The 21,734-nt window shown below is 44.7% G+C and overlaps 2 protein-coding genes and 1 non-coding gene across 4 annotated transcripts; 2 read left to right on the top strand and 1 right to left on the bottom strand.

Moving 5' to 3' along the window:
* The first annotated feature begins 6 nt into the window (after positions 1-6).
* Positions 7-13,120, top strand: zgc:154093 (uncharacterized protein LOC777623 homolog). 2 transcript variants are annotated; one of them, XM_017436262.3, is made up of 4 exons: positions 7-1,200; positions 2,659-2,717; positions 6,353-6,492; positions 10,974-13,120. In XM_017436262.3, the coding sequence occupies exon 4, from the start codon at positions 11,190-11,192 to the stop codon at positions 11,928-11,930; it is 741 nt and encodes a 246-aa protein (XP_017291751.1). In that variant the 5' UTR covers positions 7-1,200; positions 2,659-2,717; positions 6,353-6,492; positions 10,974-11,189; the 3' UTR covers positions 11,931-13,120. The 2 variants fall into 2 exon arrangements, with proteins under 2 accessions (XP_017291751.1, XP_037835683.1); XM_037979755.1 differs by lacking the exon at positions 6,353-6,492.
* Positions 13,121-14,278: 1,158 nt separating this feature from the next.
* On the bottom strand, positions 14,279-14,352 carry trnan-guu. Its single transcript has one exon. It is a non-coding gene; the product is annotated as a tRNA-Asn (tRNA).
* Positions 14,353-14,580: 228 nt separating this feature from the next.
* ercc2 (excision repair cross-complementation group 2) lies at positions 14,581-21,545 on the top strand. The gene is made up of 23 exons (XM_017436267.3): positions 14,581-14,730; positions 14,910-15,009; positions 15,352-15,429; positions 15,498-15,560; positions 15,646-15,759; positions 15,831-15,947; positions 16,220-16,336; positions 16,429-16,552; positions 16,665-16,761; positions 17,449-17,582; positions 17,774-17,942; positions 18,073-18,191; positions 18,276-18,345; positions 18,829-18,898; positions 18,987-19,088; positions 19,159-19,222; positions 19,312-19,433; positions 19,524-19,616; positions 19,680-19,752; positions 19,846-19,916; positions 20,371-20,514; positions 20,589-20,732; positions 21,226-21,545. Exons 1-23 carry the CDS (start codon positions 14,726-14,728, stop codon positions 21,316-21,318), a joined length of 2,283 nt encoding a protein of 760 aa, XP_017291756.1. The 5' UTR covers positions 14,581-14,725; the 3' UTR covers positions 21,319-21,545.
* The last annotated feature ends 189 nt before the right edge of the window (positions 21,546-21,734 follow it).

Here is a 21,734-nt window from a genome sequence, read left to right as displayed (position 1 = left end):
CAGGGCTGGTTCTGCAGTGATGGTTCTGCAGGGCTGGTTCTACAGGGCTAGTTCCTCAGGGCTGGTTCTGCAGGGCTGGTTCTAATTAAACTCTCCCGTTCAGACTCGGTTCCACCTGAAGTTCTCCTCTACGTTCTCACAGATGATCCAGAACCTCCGACAGCAGCAAGAAACCGAGCGGTTCTCCTGCTGCCATCTTGTTTGCCTCCATGAAGCCTCAGACTCGGATGAGGCGGACGTCATCCTTCATTCCCACAGACTCCAACATCAACATCTCCACTTCCTGTTGTGGAGCGGGCCGGGCCCAGAACAGCATGTTCGCTCCAACACGCTCTGCAGCGCCGCAGTCAGCGCCGCCGCCGCCGGGCTTCTGGAGGAGGATCTCTGGGTGTTGTTTAAGGGGACACACGCACACACACACACCTTTATCCTCCTGGAGGAGATCCAGAACCAACAGGGCCTGAGCTGCGTGTTTGTTTGTCTTGTTTCGGCCGCGGAGGTTCCTGTCAGCTGTAAACTCAAACCCCAAAATGGCCTCCAGAGTGTCTGACCTCAACCCTCGGGCTGACAGGAAGCCGCTGGCATTTAGGAAAACACGCCTACTTTCTGTTTTCCTGCGGACCGTCAGGCGAGAACACTGACAGCGTCTCTGAGTTCCTGGAGAAATCATGAAGGTTGGAGCCGGGGGTCAAAGTTCACGTGGCTCCGAGCCGACAGTGAACTGTGGCGAACTCCTCTGATCAAACTGAAGCGTCTTTATTTAGAACCATGTTGACACAGAACCGTTCGTTTCTCACTTTCTGACACTGAATCGGATTAAACTTCCTGTTTGAGGTCAGTCAGGATAGTCAGTTAGTTTTTGGTCTGATTGTCTGGAGTTTTGTCCCGTTTTTCCCGACAGAACTGGTGGAACCGGACCGGATGTCTCCAGAACTCCGGGTCCATCAGCTCTAACTTCCTGCCTGACGTCTTCAGACGTTGCTTCGATGTTAACACGTCATGTTCTTTCCTCTCGATCTGTTTGGCTGCAGTAACACGATGCTGCCACCTCCGTGCTTCACAGTTAGGACAGTTCAAGCTTTCCCTCTTTCTCCTCCAAATGTAACGACGGCGAGTTTTAGTCGCAGCAGACCGGAGGACACGTCTCCAAACATGAAGGTCTTCATTTCCAAACTCACCAATCACAGTTCACACCCACAGGTGAGGCTCCAATTAACTCAGTGGCGTCAATTAACCAATCAGAAGCTGCCAAAGCCCAAATCGTTCTGTGATCATTTAAGCTAAGGGGAAAAAAATCCAACATTTTGATGCTTAAATTGTATAAAGAGAACCGAGATCAAAATAAATGTTAAATCTGCTGCCAGTGGCTCATCATGGTCACCACGGTAACCACACACACCTGTGTCTGTCGCTCCCTGACTGCCAAGTTAAACAAAAGAGTCGTTTTTTTTTTTTAATAAGCAACTGCTGATGCTGTGGATAATTTTTTTTTTTTTTTTGGAGAGGAAGTTTGTCACAAACTCAGCCAAGTGAACGATTCTCAGTTTTTCCAGCAACATTTTGTAAAAATCGAGTAAAAACAACGAGCGAAGTGAGAGAAACGCGACAGGAGGCAGGAACATCAACACAAACTCTCCTTTTCCCACAATCCTCTCCTCCTCTGGCATGTATTCGTCCCGCTCCTCCCTGCAGAGACGCGGAGGTCGTCCGGAGGGTCAGAGTCCACGCCCGCCTGGAACAAACACACAGAAATAGACGCCAGCAGAGAAAGAGAGGAAGAGGAAGAGGCCGGAGCAGGGACGCAGAACGTGTCTTCAGGACATTAGGACACTGTGGACACGGGTGTCATGTCTTCATCTGGCTAATTTAAGAATCTACAACTAATAATGACGGTTATAAAGACGTCTTAGAAATCCCCTCCATGCTGTAAAAGGAACCAAAGCTGTTAGTTTTGTTTTCTCTCTTGTTGTTTTTCTTGTTCTCGGCTCTTAAGTTTCTTTTTTATCCTTTTTTATCCGGCTCTGTAAGTCCCAGAAGTGGAAACACATGGAGCTTCATTTACTGACAGATTCCCAGAATTCCTGACTGTGAGGTCACTCCGTGTCTCCGTCGTGTCATTCATGACTTTCTCTGCTCAGAAGTGGAAAAAACGCCCTCATGTTGGTCATTGGGGCAGCTCACTCACACACACACACACAGTTTTATGTGCAGGGTTTATCTGAAGAACGTCAGGAAGAAAAGATCTGTTCGTCAGATTTGGGTTTTTATGAAACAGACGAGTCTAAAAGTTTCTTAATGTTTCAAAGATGGAGCAAAGATATCTGATTATCTTCCTTTTTCATGGTAACGGGTTCCAAAGTTGTGTTTGAATTCCTTTTTGTATTTTTTTTGGTTGATGTGTTGGTTTATGGGTGTTTAAGTTAAGGTAAAGTTAAACTAAAATAAAAGTTGACGCATGTCTTCGCTGCCTGGAACGCCGAGGTTTTAGCGCTCAGCTACTACCACCCCAGCTTTCAGCTCGATGTTTGTAAAACTGACGAGTTATAGCCCATGTTTGGGGTTTTTAAAGTGGGAGTTTCATTGAAATTCATCCAGTGGCTCATGAGATATTTTGCTAACAGACATAAACTCGCAGACTTGTCTTCCTTTGTTTTTCAGACTCAAGTTGTTTTGAAACGGCTGCGATCCACGTTTTGCTCATCAGTCACAGAGATGAGGTAAGAGTCTTAAATGAAACTTTTAATCCTGAACCTCAGCAGCCGATGAATAAACTTTCTGGGAAGAGATTAATTAAATCCGAGAGTCTTTTATTGTGAAACTCCGCCTCAGATCGTGACAGATTATTTCCACCTGGTTGCGTACAGAACCCGGAGGGGAGACGGCTCGGTTCTGGATGTGGTTCTGCAGCTCGGGACGATCTGGAGAGACAAACAGAAAAACTAATCCTTTGTCCTCGTGTTTTCCTTCAGCTCAGGCTGCTCTCTAGTTCTTTGTTTGGGGTAAAACGCCCCCCACACCCCTACTTCAGAACCTCTCTGGGGGTCTTAGCGTGGGGTAAGGTGTGTGTGTGGATTTATTTAACTTGTGTCGCAGAAAATTCCTGCTGTGTGACATCTTTCAGAGCGGTTGTGTAACCCTGGCCTTATCTGGTTTACACATTCCCCTCGGCGTGCAGAGAGTGGGAACGTCGCTCCGACAGACTGAGAGAAAAACTCCAGCTTTCATTTTGTCTCGTTTGAGAAACATTCTGCCGAAGACGCAGCAAAAAGCCAAAACTGCAGCAGGAAGCGTGTCGTGCAGCGACAAACAGGAAGGCTGATCTTTAAACAAGAAGAGATGGAAAACATTTAAAACCCAGAGGTTGTTTTTGCTTCTTGTGCAACTTTAGAAACTTAGACGGTTCCAGAATAAACTCCTGAAACTTTCTGTAAAATGCAAATAAAAACAGAACGCAACGATTTGCAAATTTCAAACATCAATAAGTTCTTATCTCTGCCAAGGAGGGCGTGTTTTTAGTTAGTGTTGGTTTGTAATAATACTTAAAAATTATTCAGCAGGAAATATCAGGGGTTGTTATAAGATCACAATCTGGATCTTTTTAATGAAGCTTGGCAGAAATTCACAATAAAACAGTAAACATATCAAAGGTTTAAGCTAAATGCTTTTTCTGGGGCAAAAAAAAAGTTTATTTTTATTTTAATGGCAGCAACATCACAAAAAAGTTGTTCCAGAGGCAACAAAAGGCTGTAAAAGTGAGCGGGACGAATGAGAAACATCTGGAGGAGCTTTTAGTAACTAATGAGGTTAATTGTCAGCAGGTCAGTGAGAGGAGTGGAGATAAAAAGAGGATTTAGAGGCTGAATCTAAAGAAGGAAAGATGGGCAGAGGTTCACCAGGCTGAGAGAAACTGTCTGAAAACAGGAATAATTTCATCTCCAGGTCCTAAAATCATCAACAGATCTGAAGAATCTGCAGAAACCTCTGAGGTCAAAGGTCAAGGCTGGTTCTGGTTCTGTTCTGTAAACACAGCTCACCGTGCCGTCCACAGATGCTGCTTAAAGCTCTATCAGGCAAAGAAGAAGCCAGATGTGAACAGATGTGTCTCCTCTGGACCAAAGAGGTCAGCCTGCCTCTCTGATGGTATGGAGGTGCATTACTCCAGGTTTTAGAACGACAGACAGAATGGGACAACCTCAGGTCCAGATGTTTACAGACTGATGGGAGAAGAAGAGGAGAAACATCTGGAACATCTGGAGACTAGTTGCTGCCGTCAAATTCACTTTATTCTTTTCATAAAAATGTTTTAGTTTCAACATTTGAGATGTTTTCTGTGTTCCGTTGTGAGTAAATACTCAGTTTATGACGCAGTTCTGTTTTTATTTTACATTTTAACACAACGTCGCTTCATTTCTGTGTTTGAGGTCGTAGACTCTGCGGCGTTAAGAGTTTCTGCATTCTGCTGCTTCAGCTCAGAGCGAACAGCTTTAATTTGCCTCCAGAGGCTGCAAACGAGATGTTTCTGCAAACATGGACGTTCTCCTCGTTACCTGGCTGTAATTAACCCGAGCTTCAGGCTCGCTCTGCTCCGGCAGGCTTCCACCGAGCCAGCAGGAACGGTTTGAAGGCTCATTTAATCGCACAATTACTCCCTGCGATGCTCAGACTTCGTGGCTCTGTGGAAAAAATAAGTCAAATGTTGTGTTTGACTAACCCAGATACGGGCGCTCTGAGCGGGCACGTGAGGCACGAGACAGCAGCTGTCGTCCCAACATTCAGAGCTTAGAGGCACGAAATTCCCAGGGAGGTAAAGAGAATATTCCTCTCACAAAATCAGCAAAATAAAGACGTTAAAGGTTAAAATTAATCTGAAAAATAATGTTTTTAAACTGTATTTGAGTTGTTTTCAGGCAGCAGGAGTTAACTCAGTCAGAGAAACAGGTTTTTATTTGTTGTTTTTTAAAAATATCCTTGAAAACCAAAGAGCCGAAGGATCCGTCAGCAGTCAGATGATGTCTTTGAGATCACCGGCAGCTACTACCACACCAAACTTCAGCTCAATATCTTTAAGAATCACCAAGTTGCAGCCTTTTTTAGATTAACTGTGGCAGCCATTTTAAACCGGGCTGACCCACATGGGTAATCAGTCCAATGACTACTTTCAGTTTTAATAGGATTCGGAGCGTTCTCCATGCAATCCTACGGGCTTTTTTGGGTTGGTTTTAACAGAAAAGTTAAAAGTAGCAGAATATTAGCTTGAAGCTAAAAGCTTAAATGGTAGCTAATATTAGCAAAGGGATGGCTAAAAGCTAAAGTCGTAAAAAAGAAGCTAAAACCTACATTTAGCAAAAGCTAGCTAAAAGCCAAACACTAGCTAGAAACCCAATGTTGCAAAATGGTAGCTAAAACCACTATTAGCAAAGGGATAGATGAAAGCTAAAATGAGAATAGTAGCTACAAAAAAACAACAACTAAAACTTGAAAGAGTAGTAAAGATTTGCTAAAAACAGCAGAAAGCTAGCTAAAAGCTAAAAATGATACAACGTTAGCTAAAAGCTAAAGAGAGGGAAAGGCTAGTTAAAAACTTAAAGTAGTCGAAGATAAAATCAGAGCCAGCAGCTGAAGGTTTGAAAAAGAACTGAAGGCATCTTAATGGGTTTCTATGGGGAAAATGTTTGTAAATAACGTTAATTATTTAGAAAAGTTTAAAAAGTCACAGCAGCCATTTTCTAAATGAGCTGAAGGTTTTGTTATTAATGCCTAAAATAGCACAAAGTCTGCTGTGAAAAACAAAAACCAGGACAACAATAAGTGGACAATAAATGAGTAATTTTCTTTCTCTGGCTCCATAAATGAACAGAATCACAGATTCACTTTTAACTGCTTCCACACATGTTATTTATTAGAAGGGAGTGCCAGAGACGTGCAGCCGTTTCCGAGCAGTTTTAATTATCTTTCCTGGGAATTTTACAAAAAAAACTTCGTCATGTATTCATCATCAGAACAGCCCTCATGGTTTCCAAAGGATTAAAAATCCCGCTTCAAGCTGCTGAATGGCAGCCGAAAGTAAACCAGAAGCGGAGGCTTCTTTCCTTCAGAATAAATCAGTAAACAATAAAAGCACCGCTCCTTCGTAGTTTGTTCGCACCCTAAGATAAAGTTTTATTTATCAAGGTTGCTGAGGCTATTTAACAAAAATGATTCTGAAGGCAAAAGTTATTTTTGATGTGATTTCGCTTCGCTTTTTTTCCGCGCGTGCTTTTGTTCTGAAGTGACAAACCGGATGTCGCCGCGCTCGCTCCGGCTGATCTGATTGAACTCTGTCGGCTGAGAGGCTTTAACTTTCTCCGTCCAGATCGACCCACAGGCAGGAATAAAAACCCGTCAGTAAGAGCTTCACCCTCCCAGGAGCTCCCCTCGGCTTCCGTGGATTCTTTTACAACCGAAACTTTCCACGATTTTACTCTCAGAGGAGCCACGGCTCGTTTTTAAAAGGTAAACTTCGCCTTATAATGACTTTATTTGGTGTTTTTTTTTTTAATAAATGTGGTTAAACGTGTGGTCAGCGGACACAGCAACAAGGCTTTTTTGTTTCCTGACAAAAAAAAAAGAGTAAAAAAGTGAGTTGTGTAACATTTTACTTGTTGACAGAGACAGGTTAGGGAACTCTGTGTGACACTCCCTTTGTGCGCAGTTTGGCACCGGAGGAATATTTCACATTTATCACCTTTTTCCTGCTTTATGTTTACATGTTATCCTAAATGTGATTTAGTCCCCGATCCGTGGGCGCAGTCTGGCTGATGATGATGATGATGATGGTGGTGATGATGTAATTTGCAGCAGATGCGCCACAGATGAAGAAATGGTGACTCAGATGTGATCAAATCCAACAGATCCAGTCCGAACTGCCTCACATCTCGGTTTGTATAAATAACTGCTGGGATTAGAGCTGAAACAGGAAGGTTTGTTCCACTGGAACCAATCAGCGGTTTGGAGAGCCTTCAGGAGGACATGAGATGATCTCACAGGCTGCGGTTACATAACACATGAAGTCAGGGAGGTAATTAGACTCTCAGGCTTTCAGCTGTAATCTCCTGAATCTCCACAACCTTTCCTTTTGTTGGACTCCCTGGGTCAGGTGAATGAAGCCAGCGAGGGGGAGGAAGTCATCAGAGTGAGGAAGACGAGGAGGAGGAGGGGGGACTCCTGAAACCTGTTCCCATCAGGCCAGGAAAACCCAGATTCCTGCAAGAACCAGGAATGAATCACAGCTGCAGGTTAATCATCGGATCCGTTCGACTGGAGGAAAACCAAAGGCAGACTGAGCAGATTTTAAATTTTAAAGCGTTTTCTCCAGTAGTTTGATGCAGACAAGTTTGTTTGTATTAAAAAAAAAACACTTTAGTCAAAGAAACAACTTGAAACTAACAAAAGTAATAAAAAATGACTAAAAATCAGGTAATAATAATTAGTTTTGAATTAAACTAATAAAACTGATCTTGACACGAAGGATGGTGTCTTCAGTCCTGGAATCAGTCAGTCTGCCTGCTTAAAGGGGGACAGGTAGTCACAGGGCTGATTGGTATCATGGTGTGTACCACACTGAACATGGAGGACAGGAAGCTGAGGACAGAGTTGTCTCAGGAGCTCAGAAAGACAATGATTGAAGGTGAAGACTATAAGACCGTCTCCAAGCAGCTGGATGTCCCTGAGACTACAGGAGATTAAGGTCCACAGGACTGGAGACAACCTGCCTGAACATGTCCACAAGAGGACAACTGGTGACAAACTGAAGAGACAGATAATAAAAAATGCATCTTGAGAATCCACAGAGCTTCTGGGAGGACGTCCTGAAGACAGAAGCTTTTTGTCAACAAGTCCCATCAGGTCTGTGTCCACAGACCCAAACCAGAACCCTGAACCTACAGGGGGACATGGAGGAGGCCCGGTTCTGTTCTGGTCCTGAATCTGTTCAGGGTCCAATGAAACCTCAAGACTATCAAGGCTTCCTGGAGCCAGATGTGCTGCTCAGAGTCAGAAAGCTCGGTCTCAGTCTCAGCTCATGGGTCCAACAGGATCAGGACCCACAACACCAAGAACGGGTCAGAACCAAACATTGGACCGTTCTGAAGAGGCCTTCTGAGCCCTGATCTAAATCCTGCTGAACATCTGTGGAAGGAGCTGAAACATCTGGAGGAGGAAGCCTTCAGACCTGAGACAGCTGGAGCAGCTCAGGAGGAGTGGACCAGGACACCTGTGGACACCTGTGGACAGGTGCTGAAGTCTCAGAGGTTGAGCAACAGAACCAGATCAGCTTCATTTAAATGATTCTGTTGAACCAAAATTAAAAATCAGAGACTGAGTTTCATTTGTTGATTATCAGTATTATTTTTTAATAATTACTTTTATTAGTTTCAAGTTGTTTCAGTGGCCTTTTGTGGGTTTTTATTTCCTACAAACAAACTAAATGAGCTTCAGAAGGACCAGCCGTCCCGTTTGACGCCGTGGTGCGTTCAGGTGCGCTGGTTGGAGTCTGTCGGGTTGCGTCAGGACTCCCGGGCGGCTCTCTGACTCGTTTCAGCGGAGTCGGGAAACAAACGGAGCCTGGGGGCAGAACCAGATGTCGGATCGGACTCTTCTGGGGTGGATTGCATCGTCATCAGGTTCCTGGTGAGGTTCTGCGACGAGACGGGACGGGACGGGACGGATCGCCTCCTGAAGCTCCTGGACGAGGAGCGAAGCGAATCTGGTCTCAGGCTGGGACCAGCTGAGAGGACGGGACTAAAATCTGTGAAACATTCAGGGCGTCGCTGCGCCTTTAAGATATAAACTCTGTGATTAATTATCATATTTATGACATAATAAGGACTTCTATTTAAACCAGATTCATCCGGAGTGACTCCTCGTTTCGAGTATTTCCTCCCTGAAGCCTTTACATGTTTGATCCCTCAAACTTTTATTCAGAATCAGTAAAAAGTGTTTTTAGAATCCACGGTGGCCATGTTTGGAGTTTTACATCGTTCAGGTCTTTGAAAGAGGGACTTTACGGAGCGTACACGAACGGTTAATATCTTACCTGTTGCAGATAGTAAGGTACGTTTACTGGTACCGTGACGGTTTGGGGCGGTAGTCACACGTGAGGTAAGCGTGGCTGGGTTTAGAAAAACAGAAGATTAAAGATTTAAATCAAGTTTTTGTTTAATTTAATAAATGTTTTTATTATCGTTTTTACGAGAACTTTCCAGAGTGGGTTACAGTTCAGACTGGATGAAAGAGACATTTTATTTTATTTTATTTTATTTCATTTTATTTTATTTTGCAGTGAGGTGAACGGACGACTGATCCCATCTTGCTCCACATGATCGCCGGCTTTACTTTAAATTCTAAATAAAACTGTCTCGTATTTGTTTCTCCTCTCTGTCGAACTGAGGCGTCTCGTTACGGAGAGAAAATCTGTTTATTCAGACCGGACTGATGAGCTAACGGCTAGTCAGAGCCGAAAACATGTAGCGTTCTCACGCTGTTTGTTAAACCTTCGCGCCGCCGTCCATTTTTGTTTTATTTAGATGAAACTTTCTGGTTATTTCCAAGCGTGGAAGGCGGCAGCAGCGGCTAGCTGTGGCACTTCCTGCAGGGATAGCTCCGCCTAGCTGTGAGCTGAACTTCCCCACCGAGCCCAAAGATCTGAACTTTCCCTTTAACTTCTGAGGGATCGTAAATGTTTTTCTCCAGACGGACAGAAGCTAACGGTCTCGGGTGGCGCCCGCCTGAACCGGTCCGGACCGGCGTTGGCGTGTTTCTGATGGTTTGTCTAACATCTGTGTGAGTCATCCCTTCCCTGAGACGTTTCATTTGTTCTCTTTACGACTGAAAGATGTCGTCTTTAATAACTGTGCGGCTCAGATGGACACGCCCCCTCTTTTGTTTCGGGAGATATTTGTGGATTTGGGCGTCGAGGGGAGAAATTAAAGAGTCTATAAATCAACATTTGAAGCTCTTTGAACGGGAAGAAATCGGATGTGATGACGCTCTTTGTTCTGGTTTTATTTTACAGCAGCAAGTTGGAAAGATGGAGTTTATATTTGCCCCATCCAGATGTGCAGCTGTGCAGCTGTTGCTTCCCCGTTAACGACTCTCAGCCATAGAACTGACCGAGTCTGTGTCTGTTGATGTGGTGGCCATTTTGATTCGGGCTAACCTCGAACGTTGTTCAGTTGTCGACGTGTTTCCGCTGATTTCTGTCTGAGAGTTTCATTGAAATCCAACAGCTGGTTCATGAGATATTTTGCTAACAGGCAGACAAACAGATGATTTCGGGGAAATAAATCCAAGTTTCCTGCAGTTTCAGGCGTCAACAAACAGAACAGGGTCGATTAAACGGCCTGAAATAAAAATTATTCTCCATTTAAGGAGCAAAGATTGCATTTGTATTTTCTGGTCTTTTCAAAATAAAAGCTGATCAGATCTGGTTGTTTTCTGTAAAGAGTCCACAGGGACAGAGCAGAGTAACGACTCGGTTTACCGCTAAAATAAGACGATAAGGATTGTTTTAAAGGTTTAAATTAACTCTGAGAACGTTTAAAGTCCAGCTAATAATTCAGAACTGATGGTTTCTGTGTTGGTTAAGGTGGACTGACTGTGGCGGCCATCTTGGTGTGTGTTGGCTGCAGAACAGTTAGTTTGACAGAAAAGTTTTAAATGTAATAAAAATGAAATGAAGTTTTGTAAACGTTCCGTTCTGCAGAGTCAGTTTTTAGGAACTTAAAGATGACAAACTGCTCGTTTTCTTCTCCAGAGTTGAGTTTTAATCCGAGTTTCTGTCACAGATTTTCATGTTTTCTTGGGTTCTGACTCAGTTCGGGGCGAGCAGACCCGGTTTGGTAAACAGAGGAGGATTCCTGGAGGGTTGTAAATCTCCTCCTCCTCTTTTCGGCCTCCTTTTTGACTCCCTCTGTCCCTCTCGTGTCTCCTCACAGATCTCCGGGGTGCTGATGTCACATTCCTGAAGCTTCTCCGGAGGCCCGGCCCAGCCCGGCCCGGCAGAGCGAGCCCTTCCTGCCTGAGCAGGAACAGAAACCAGGAGCTGTTTGGATCAAAATGGCTGTTCGGTGAGGGAGCTGATCTGGGATCAGACCTGACCGACTCCTTCTGGGTTTTTGTCAGTTTCTTTGTTCCTGCCGGTTGGAAGCAGGATGCCTGTAAATACGCCCATCTACCTGAAAACTACGACGCCCAAGAAGGGGAAGAAGCTGAAGCTCCGGGACGTCCTGTCAGGCGACATGATCAGCCCGCCGCTGGGCGACGTTCGCCACAGCGCGCACGTGGGGCCCGAGGGGGAGGGGGACATGTTTGGGGACGTGGGCTTCCTCCAGGGGAAGATGGACATGCTGCCGTCGCTGAGCCGGCCGCAGAACGGCGCAGCCCAGCAGGAGGCGCCGGGCTGCAACGGCTTCCAGCATCAGACCAACGGGCTGCTGAGGAACACCGTCTCCATGCCCATGTTCAGCGCCCACGAACAGGCCCCGCCCAAACCGCCACGCCTCCACCTGGGCGACCACACCCCTCAGCAGAGCCACAGACGGACCAACGGCCAGCAGCTGCGGTCGCTCTGCGAGGACAGCGAGGACGCTCTGTCCCCCGCCGTCCACAGCCTCGTCCCGTCCTCCGGCTCCTTCTCTGAGTTGTCCTCCGAGGACTCCATGTCTGAGACCTGCGGTCCCCTGAACGTCCGGCGGGACTCTGACGCCGGCCTGAGCAACGAGGACGCGGGGAGCGATCGCAGCGAGTCGCCCTGCGCCTCCTTCCGCCCCGCCGGTGTGCCGCGGTCCGACTCCATGGCCGGGCTGGACTTGGACCTGGGCCCGTCCATCCTGGAGGACGTCCTGAGTATCATGGACCGCTATAAGGCTGTGGACGACCGCTGCGAGCTGTGAAAGGATGAATGTGACGCGAACATTTTTCTACAAACAAGTAAAACACTGACTGGAAACTTTTATAAAAAGACAAAGAGACGTTTGTGGACATAAAGCTGCTTGACATGTTTGACCTTCAGGAGCTGAGTCAGATCTTTAAAAAGGGACTTCATGTGGACACAAATCCACCTCTGAGCTGTGAGGATCGTCACGTTTCTGCTGGTGGAGAAAAGAAACATCAGGAACATCTGTGTGGTCAGCACCAGGGTCGGGTTTGAGCCCCAGGTTGGGTCAGGAAGGGAACCTGGAGTCAAAACAATCACGTGGGTCCTCTTACTGGAGAGAGGAGCAGCTGAAAGAACAACCTCTGTTTGAGAAATTCAGACTTTATAAGCCTGGAACTCCCGACCAACGATCAGAACTGAAGCCTTCAGGATGAGAGGAACCGAGAGAAGAAGACCAGATGCCTTCTTGGATCATTGGATGTTTATTTATGCAGTAGAGCTCAGATTAGACTTTATCGTTCAGATGAAGGTGAACAGAAGTGGAGTTCAGGTGTCTAAGAGTTCAGTGATGGTAGGACAGAGCAGGAGGTGGATGGAGGTCTCGGCTGCAGTAATGAGGAAGTTGCTCCGGTCCATCGTGACGAAGAAGAAGAAAAGCAAAGCTCTCGATTTGGATCAGGACCGCAAGGACGAGATCCTGGAGGGCGGCCGGGCTCAGCCTGAGGAGCTCTGAGCAGAGCCGCTGCTCCTCCTCAGGGAAAGGAGTCATTCGAGGTGGAGGTGGGGGAACACCTCGGGATCCCCCAGGAGAGGCTGGAGAGGGAGGTCTGGGTTTCTCTCCTGGACCTGCTGCCTCCACGACCCGACCACAAATAAGAAGTAGAAGATGGACGGACTGCTGATAGTTTTACGCTTCGTCGAGGATCTGTAACGTTTCAGTGCCAGATAAATTTTGATAAACTGCTGATTTTACTCTCCTTCTGTTACAGATGTAGCTAACATTTCACTGGTAGATTTGTTTTTCTTTTCAGATAACTAAAAAGCTTTAAAGTGTAAAGAAAACCTGCTGGTTTGCAGATTATTTTCTTCTTAAAGGTTGAGGTTCGCAAACGTCCACTTTCTGCATTATCACAGTAGCCTAACATTGAAACGTCATTTATTCTGTATATACTTCTGTACATCTAATAAAATGTTTGCTATAAATATGACGTTGTTCTAATTCTTAACAAGTGTAATAATTAAAAAAAAAAAAAACGTTTTTCTTTTCTTTATACTTTGAAGTTACAGTTAATCTACAAAACATTAGGTACTATAATTGTATAATACAAGATTTAAAATGTCATATTTTACAGCCAGATCATAATGACAATTTTTAAAATAGAGGTGTGTGCATTTAAATGTGATTATTTTTATTTAAAGTGTAAAAATATATTTTTAAAAAGTTTTTACTGCCCTCTAGCGGTGTTACAGAGTAATTACAACAGCTGTAAATTTAATAATTTCTAACTTTTTACTCCAAAATTACCAAGTAAAACGTCAAGATTTGCATTATTATAGAAAGTAAAAATAAATATTATTTCTGTAATACTTACATGACCTAGTAATGTAAAGTAATGCACATTTATTTTTGCGTATATTTTCTACCCTGTGGTGGTCACATCACCGAAACGCGTCAGAGAAAAAGTTATTTAATATTAACACTGCATAAAAAATACAAAAAAATAAAATAAAAATTTAAAAACGATGGCTGGGCTCGAACCACTGACCTTCTGGTTAACAGAGCGGCGGATTCCAGAGTCGCGAGTTCAATCTCCGCTGTCGGAAGGTCGTTCTCCATTATTTAAGTTTTTAAGCGTTAATAAAAGTAAACTTTTAACATTTTTATATCATTTTTTGTGCAAATACTGAAGTGAAGTTAAAAAAAATACAAAAAAATTAATTTAATTTTCAATTTTCAATGGAAATCAAAGAAACAATATAAATGGGTACTTATAGTAAGTCTTTAACGGCTCTCACTGTCTTCCAACGGTTATTTTTTAACGTAAATAAAATCTGTAACTTGTTTTCTTGTTTGTGGGGGAGGAGGGTTTCAAATAGAGCTTGACCCTGATTGGCCGACTTCCATTATGAGCTCGGACACTGATAGGCTCGGTCCATTGTGAGCTCGGACACTGATAGGCTAATATCCATTGTGTGCTCTGACACTGATAAGCTAATATCCATTGTGTGCTCGGACACTGATAGGCTTGGTCCATTGTGAAGTGGTGCGACATTGGGTAAACCGTTCAATATGAGAATGGAGAAGGGCGAAGGCTACTAGTGGAGAGATAATATTAAAAAAATACAAAAAATTAAAAACGAAGCCGTCCCTGGGTGGGCTCGAACCACCAACCTTTCGGTTAACAGCCGAACGCGCTAACCGATTGCGCCACAGAGACCTGATGGGAGCAGAATGCACATAAAATCTTATCACAAAATCACGACACGTCATATGTGTGCGTCTGAAATACATAATTTGAATACAGATTAACAGTAATAGGAAGTTAATGTAGTAGGAGCCACTATTTTAAACATAAAACACCTTTTAGGTTCATGCTGACTTGTTTAAAAAAGATCGAGTCCTGAAATCCCCTCTGCGGCCGTTAGAGGGCGGTGGAGCCGCGTTCGGGCGTTGATAAAACCACCGAAGAAGTAATACCGGAAGCTGTTCGTATTGGCTCCTAACTGCAGTTTGTTTGCCTTTTTTTAGCATCATTCTCGTTCTTGATGGGCTTTTAAAAGTAAAGAAAACAAGGACGACCGGCTGTTAAAATGAAGTGAGTGTTTTGTTGTTGTTTTTTTGCCTCGAAGCTGCTAAAATATTAGCTCGACTGTGTGAATCTGAGCTGTTATTTAAGCGGCTGCAGAGGTTTGGTGACTCGTTTGGAGAGTTTTCTTTTGCTCCACATGTTGGGAGATTCTGTGCAGCATAATCCCTGTTTATTTAATGTTCCAGGTTGAACATCGAGGGCCTGCTGGTGTATTTTCCCTATGATTACATCTATCCGGAGCAATACTCCTACATGCTGGAGCTGAAGAGGACCTTAGATGCCAAGGTGGGTGATTTCAGCCATAAACAAGCCATAATTATTATAAGAAGCAGTTTAACTTCAATATATGAGAACAAGTTCAAATCAGCTCACATGTTGCAAAGGTTTTCAATGAAACACTCCCTGTTTGTATAAATAAGTTTAATTTATAGGTCAAAACTTTTAATGTCTGCCTTTGAAAGAGTTTTCTAAGAGTTGTGGAGCTTTTTATACTTTACTGAGTCTGACTTTAAACCTTTCCACTGAAAAGCTCCAGCATCCTTTTAGTGTTTTGTAGCTTTTTCCTTTCTTGTGTTGTCGTTTTACTCCTGAAAAGGATGTTTCCTCAGCGGCTGTGTTTGTGTTCAGGGTCACGGAGTCCTGGAAATGCCGTCAGGAACCGGGAAGACCATCTCTCTGCTGTCTCTCATCGTGGCGTACCAGAGGGTGAGTTTGCCCTGAGGCGTTCAGGGCCTTCGGGTGGTTCTGGTTTGTAACATGTTAATTTTCCTCAGGCCTTCCCTTTGGACGTGACCAAGTTGATTTACTGCTCCAGAACAGTTCCTGAGATTGAGAAGGTGAGTCAGATCTGACAAACTACGCAGTGCTGAAATACTCCTCTGCTCAGATGTATAAAGATATTGTTTTGTTTTTTTTAATGAGGTTGTGGAGGAGCTGAGGAAGCTGATGGAGTTTTACGCCAAAGAAACCGGAGAGGTGAACAACTTCCTGGCTCTGGCTCTTTCCTCCAGGAAGAACCTCTGCATCCACCCTGAGGTAGGAACTCAGCCCAGCCCGAACACAAACCGAGACACGGTGAGACCTTCTGAGTGTCCCTGTCCACGCAGGTGAGCTCTCTGCGCTTTGGGAAGGAGGTGGACGGGAAGTGCCACAGCCTGACAGCATCGTACATCCGAGCGCAGCGTCACAGTAACCCCAACCTGCCGGCCTGCCGCTTCTACGAGGTGAAAACTTCACAGGATTGATATCTTCTACAGTCACTGTCCGGCATCTTGTTTTGTTTTTAAAGATATTTTAGTGTCTCGTTTCGTGTCCAGCAGCATCAACAACATTCCCAATCAATCAATTAAAATGTAAAATACATTAAAACAAATCTGTATAAAACAGTATAAGTTTCCAGTAATACAGTGAGCTAACATGGATCCTGCTCAGTATTTGATCTAATCGTTTGGCTGTTTGGGTCAGAACTCGACTTATCGTTCTGCTTTCGTTGCAGGAGTTCGATTCGGTCGGGCGTCAGGTGCCTCTTCCTGCCGGCATCTACAACCTGGACGACCTGAAGGAGTTTGGCAGGAGGAAAGGCTGGTGTCCGTATTATCTGGCTCGTTACTCGGTCAGTCGCCGAGCCGACGGGGTTCAGAATGACGGCTCCTCGTTTTCTTCTTTCTTTGCTGAGCTTCTCTCCGTTTCATCGTTCCCGCTCAGATCCTTCACGCCAACATCGTGGTGTACAGCTACCACTACCTGCTGGACCCAAAGATCGCTGACCTGGTGTCCAAAGAACTCGCCAAGAAATCCGTGGTGGTGTTTGACGAGGCTCATAATATCGGTCAGGAGATTTATCATTTGGGATGATAAAAATCTGTTTTATTCGGAAGAATTTGTTGTAAATTTGTTCATTTTTGTAACTTCCTCTCCCATCTTTCTGTGTTTCCTGTCAGATAATGTTTGCATCGACTCCATGAGTGTGAACATAACGAGACGAACGCTGGACCGCTGCCAGAACAACGTGGACACGCTCCAGAACACCATCCACAAGTAGGAGGCGGCAGAACACAGAAATGGACACGTTTGTTGGCTTTCAGTCGGGTTTTCAAGCTGAATTCAGGCTTTAGTTCCGAGTTATTTCCCTCGGATTCTTTCTTTTATTTGCAGCAAACCTTTAAGATTGTGGGCTGTAATTTTGGAATTTCCTGCTGCAAAGAGTCGCTCCGTTATGAGATGATTCTCTTAGAGAAGATAAATAAATTCCCACAGAGATGAAAGTATCTTTACTTTCATCATCAGCTCTGAAAACTGTGGCTGTTTGCTGATTATTTTTGTCCTTGATGAGTCTGGTTTTACTCCTCAAATGTCAGTAAACATGGAAGTTATAATGTGAACTAATTATCTGTTTATAAGTTTATTAATTATCTGCCTCTAAATGACTGAACCAGTGGAAGTTGTGAGAAGCATGAATGAATTAAAATCACTGTCCAGTCCTTGAAGGAATGCATATCACCCGCTGCTGTTCAGGTTAAAGACCTGTTGGCTCTCAGAGTGTGTGTTGGAGGTGACTCTCCACTACTACCACGCCAGATTTCAGCTCAGTGTCTGTAAAATCCACCGAGTTTAGCCTGACTTTCCCAGCGGTGGGCGATAATCGGTCTCACAGTAAACAAATATTAATTATTTTTGATTTTAGATACTGAAGTACTGAAGTTAAATCTGTCGTTGTTCCTGCAGGATCAAGGAGACGGATGCTGCTAAACTGAGGGAGGAGTACCGGCGGCTGGTGGAGGGGCTGAAGGAGGCCAACGTCGCCCGGGAGACGGACGTCTACCTGTCAAATCCAGTGTTACCTGACGAGATTCTGCAAGGTTCGACCATCAACTTCTATTTCAGCTTTGCTTTAATCATTCAGTGTTAAAATAAAATGCTGTTTTAAGGAATCTGAAAACCTTTCCTCCTGTTTTCCACACATGAAGGAATCCGGTTTAAAGACCAGCAGCTTTTTTTTTTTTTCAAAGTTTAAACCTGGCAGTGTTTTTTTTGTTCTGGTCTCTGTCAGAGGCGGTTCCCGGTACGATCCGGACGGCCGAGCACTTCGTGGGTTTCCTGAGACGTTTCCTGGAGTACCTGAAGTCCCGCCTGCGGGTCCAGCACGTGGTGCAGGAGAGCGCGCTGCAGTTTCTCAAAGACATCTTCGACAAAGTCTGCATCGACCGCAAACCTCTCAGGTCTGTTTCAGCTCCCAGAAACAGAAATGAGACAAAATGCTGGATAACTAAAACTTTCTTTTAGTCTCCCTCTCATCCCATCGTCTGTCTCATTTATTCCCACGGTCCTCCTTTCGTTCCGTGTTCCCAGGTTTTGCGCAGAGAGGCTGCAGTCTCTGCTGAGGACTCTGGAGATCGCCGACATCGCGGACTTCTCCGCCGTCACGCTCATCTCCAACTTTGCGACTCTCGTCAGCACCTACAGCCAAGGTGCCGAACCCCTCCCCCCCCGAGCACGCCGACCCGCCTCCGTCGACCCAGATCAGCCTCTGAACGTTTTGTCTCTTTGTGAAGGTTTCACCATCATCATCGAGCCGTTTGAAGACAGAACTCCGACCATCGCCAACCCCGTGCTGCACTTCAGGTGATGTAAAAACTTACTGAAGTTTGGGGAAACATCACAGATGGGTTCCACTAAACAGAGACAGATTAATCACATGATGATCCGTCTGTACTCTTAATTACCAAGTAGGAAAATGAAGATGCTGCAGCTGCTACAAGCAGGTTTTTAAAGCGAAAATGTTTTTTATTTCTTGTTTTTAGGTGCAAACGTCCTTCTAAGGGTTGTAAAATATGCTTTAATTTAAAGTAAATGATTATTGTTAGATTTCCTTAAATTAAAATTACATATCGGCCCAAATTAAATAATAAAATCAGTGATATCAGCCGTCAGCTGCTCTGATTTCCACAGGAGGACTCGTATCTGTCGGCTTCAACAAAAGTCTTCTTTCTGAAAGTTCGATCGTGTGACAAAGATTATTTTAGGACAACACGATCTGATCAAAGCCTGACGTCTGTGTTGATCAGAAAGAAAAGCTTCAGACTGATCTGTTCTGTCCCCCCTCAGCTGCATGGACCCCTCCATCGCCATCAAACCTGTTTTTCAGAGGTTCCAGTCGGTCGTCATCACCTCAGGGGTGCGTCTGCAGGTTTCTCTCTGCTGATTGGTTTACACACCAGGAATAACTCTGCAGCTGTCCTGTTTGTCCTCCATTCTCACACCAGACCCTGTCTCCGTTGGACATCTATCCCAGAATCCTGGACTTCCGTCCCGTTACCATGGCGTCCTTCACCATGACGCTGGCCCGGACCTGCCTCTGTCCTCTGGTGAGCCCCGTTTCTGGCGGCAGCGATCTGTCGGCGTGATCCGATCACCGAAGGTTTGTTTTCGTTGCAGATCGTCGGCAGAGGCAACGATCAGGTGGCTCTGAGCTCCAAGTTTGAAACCAGAGAGGATTTTGGTTCGTAAAAAAAGCTAAATATGTTTTTTTGTTTGTTTGTTTTAGCATCATTATCTCCAAACAGAAAGTTTGTGTGTTTTTTCTCCCAGCTGTGATCCGTAACTATGGCAACCTGCTCCTGGAGATGTCTGCGATTGTTCCTGATGGGATCGTTGCATTCTTCACCAGCTACATCTACATGGAGAACATCGTGGCGTCCTGGTACGAACAGGTACAGATGCTTACAGACGTTTAAGGGTTTTCACCGTTAAAGCCGCACAGAGGAGGCGGAGCTATGCTTCAGTCCTGATCTTGTTCGCAGGGAATCCTGGAGAACATTCAGAGAAACAAGCTGATCTTCATCGAGACGCAGGACGCTGCAGAGACCAGCATGGCTCTGGAGAAGTACCAGGAGGTCAGAGCAGCTCGATTCGTCCGGTTTAATCAGTGAAAACATTCTAACGAGTTTTCCCTGCAGGCCTGTGAGAACGGCAGAGGAGCCATCCTGCTCTCCGTGGCCCGAGGGAAAGTGTCTGAAGGAATAGATTTCGGTAAAAAAAAAGTCACATGAAGACGTGGAATAAACGAAAAGGTAAAAAGTTTTCTACCGATTCTGAACCTTGTTGTGGTTTTTTCTGTTTCAGTGCATCATTTTGGCCGAGCGGTCATCATGTTCGGAGTCCCGTATGTTTACACCCAGAGCCGCATCCTGAAGGTCAGAACCGCCTCGAGCCGAGTCCCAAAAACGAGTCCGACGGAGTTTAACGTGTCCGTCGGATAAAAAGAAAGGATTCCTGGTCCGCAGCTAACACAAAAACTCAGTTTTACAGATACTGTGGTAGTAGCTGAGAGTCGTCCTCTCTTTGGTTAAAACTTTGACGTGGAAGGCGGCGGGCGATATGCATTCTTTCAAGAATCTGTTCAGTTAGACTTAATATTTGAACCAAAGAAACATTTAAAACAAATCAAATAGGAATGTAAATAAATCTGCATTTTTACAATAATATAGAAGCTATTTTAGGATTAAAACACAAAAGGTGGCAGAGATGATTTTAAATCGTTTTGTAGGAAAAAAAATGTTTAAATTGATGAAGAAAGATATATTTTGTGTTTCAGTAACGGCCTGAGAACGACTTTAAGACAAACATTTTTTTGTTCATTTGATCCAGGCTCGTCTGGAGTACCTGCGGGATCAGTTTCAGATCAGGGAGAACGACTTCCTGACGTTCGACGCCATGCGGCACGCCGCTCAGTGCGTGGGCCGCGCCATCAGAGGGAAAACCGACTACGGCCTGATGATTTTTGCGGACAAGGTGAGCGAAGTTTCAGCTCGTCGGGGACGGAAGCCGCTGTGATCGATATATTTATTTATTCCCGCCCCCCGCAGCGATACGCCCGCGCAGACAAACGGGGGAAGCTTCCTCGCTGGATTCAGGAGCACATCAGCGACGGCAGCCTGAACCTCACCGTGGATGAGGCGGTCCAGCTGTCCAAACACTTCCTGCGTCAGATGGCTCAGCCCTTCAGACAGGTGTGTGTTTTATCAGTTTCAAAGCTGTACAGTTCCGTGCAAAAGTCTTAATCCAGGCCTCGTTATCGAAGGCGATGACAGGTGTTTGTGTCTGTTGGCAAAATATTTCAAGAATTTCAATGAACCCTTCATTAAAGTGATCACTGGACGGTCAGCTGAGAGTCCTCCCCATCTCTCAGAGCGCCACACATGTTGCTTAAAACTTTGGTTTCAGTCGTGTCTGTTAGCAAAATATCATTAACAAAACATTCAGGAAGTAATCCCTGATTTGACCTTTCAGTCCTCCGGTTTGTGACGTATTCTTCTGACAAACATTACATTATCGCCCGCCTTTCATGGTAGCAGGAGTGGATTAAGACTTTTACACGGCGCTGAACGTCCAATCACCGACACAGATTCTGCTTTAAGTGGGGGGAGAAAAGATGTTTCTGGCAGAGATTTAAGATCCTGTTGTTGACCTGACTGACTGTCCTCATCCTCCTCGTCTCTGCAGGAGGACCAGCTGGGTCTGTCTCTGCTGACTCTCCAGCAGCTGGAGTCGGAGGAGATGCTGCAGAAAATCGCTCAGATCGCTCATCAGACCTAAAGGTGACACCTGCAGACTCCACGGAGCAGCGTTACAACAAATCAGATATTTGACTTTAAACTTTCAGTAAAAGTCTGATTTAAGTTTGATTAGTTTCCAAACAAAACCTGACTAAAAGTTTTAAATCAGTTCGATATATCGTCTGTCATACAGACTGCAGCTGTAAATACTCACTTTTTTCTCCCCTCCACAATAATGTTGGAATAAAAAGGTTTTGTATTAAACTGTTTCTGTGTTTTTTTTAAAACTTGGACAAAAACTAAAAGTTATTTTATTTAATTCACTTCAAAGTTGCAGATAAAACAAATATTCCTCCAGTTTCTGCACATTTTTCCCCTTTAAATAAACCAAAGTTACAACTTTTATCACAGAAAATGAATAAAATCTGTAACTTTTTAATCCTCAAACACACATGA

Source organism: Kryptolebias marmoratus, linkage group LG2 (assembly GCF_001649575.2).
Source record: "Kryptolebias marmoratus isolate JLee-2015 linkage group LG2, ASM164957v2, whole genome shotgun sequence".
NCBI lineage: Eukaryota > Metazoa > Chordata > Actinopteri > Cyprinodontiformes > Rivulidae > Kryptolebias > Kryptolebias marmoratus.
This window is presented reverse-complemented; position numbering and strand designations above follow the sequence as displayed.